The 1,019-nt window shown below is 18.5% G+C and overlaps 1 protein-coding gene across 1 annotated transcript; it reads left to right on the top strand.

Annotated features, from left to right (window-relative positions):
- Nucleotides 1–269: 269 nt before the first annotated feature.
- Nucleotides 270–869, top strand: PRSY57_1360300 (actin-depolymerizing factor 2; the record flags this gene model as incomplete). The annotated part of the gene is made up of 2 exons (XM_012909524.1): nucleotides 270–486; nucleotides 655–869. The coding sequence occupies 2 exons, from the start codon at nucleotides 270–272 to the stop codon at nucleotides 867–869; spliced, it is 432 nt and encodes a 143-aa protein (XP_012764978.1).
- Between the last annotated feature and the right edge of the window lie 150 nt (nucleotides 870–1,019).

Genomic DNA, 1,019 nt, shown 5'->3' with positions numbered 1-1,019 from the left:
ATATATATATATATATATATAAAATCAATATTTTCATAACTGTGAGTGTTTAAATTTTTTCTTCTTTTTTTTTTAAAATTGAAAGGACCTTATAATTATATAGCTAACAAATATTAAGGAATACATAATTTCATCATACTGAATATATATAATACACAAAAAATAATAGAAAACATATAATAATAATTATTATTATATATATATATATATATATATATATATATATATATATGTGTATATTCACTTATTATTAACACAATTTTAAAAAAATGGTATCTGGGGTCAAGGTTTCAGATGAATGTGTTTATGAATTTAACAAACTAAAGATTAAGCATATACACAAATATATAATATATCGTATAGAAAATTATGAAGAAGTTATTGTGGATTTTTTAGAACAAGATAATTCATTGAAATCTTATAAAGATATTATAATTGATATAAGGAATAATTTAAAAACAACTGAATGTAGATATATAATTGCAGGTATATATTATATATATATATATATATATATATATATATATTTATTTATTTATTTATTTATTTTTATTATTTTCGTTTCATATTTAATATTTTTGTTATATCTCTATAAATATAAAACCTCTCATACCTTTTACGACTCTTGTATAATATCATTTACTTTTTTTGTAGATATGCCTATTCCTACACCTGAAGGTGTTTTAAGAAATAGAATATATTTTATTTTTTGGTCACCTGATTTAGCAAAATCAAAAGAAAAGATGTTATACGCATCGTCTAAAGAATATCTTGTTCGTAAAATTAATGGTATTTTTAAAAGCTTAGAAATTACATGTGATCTAGAGGATTTTGAAGATGAGTTAAGAACTATAATATTAAACACATAAATGTATATTCAAATAAAAATATATTCTCAAACATAAAAATTATCATATATTATTCTGCTGTTAACCACAAATATTATTCACATAAGATAATATTGGATGTATTAAAAAATTACAATGGATAAGAAATGGTATTATGTAATTTAAATAAAA

Source organism: Plasmodium reichenowi, chromosome 13, assembly GCF_001601855.1.
Source record: "Plasmodium reichenowi strain SY57 chromosome 13, whole genome shotgun sequence".
NCBI lineage: Eukaryota > Apicomplexa > Aconoidasida > Haemosporida > Plasmodiidae > Plasmodium > Plasmodium reichenowi.
The sequence above is the reverse complement of the archived record's forward strand: the minus strand, read 5'-3'. Positions and strand labels throughout refer to the sequence as shown.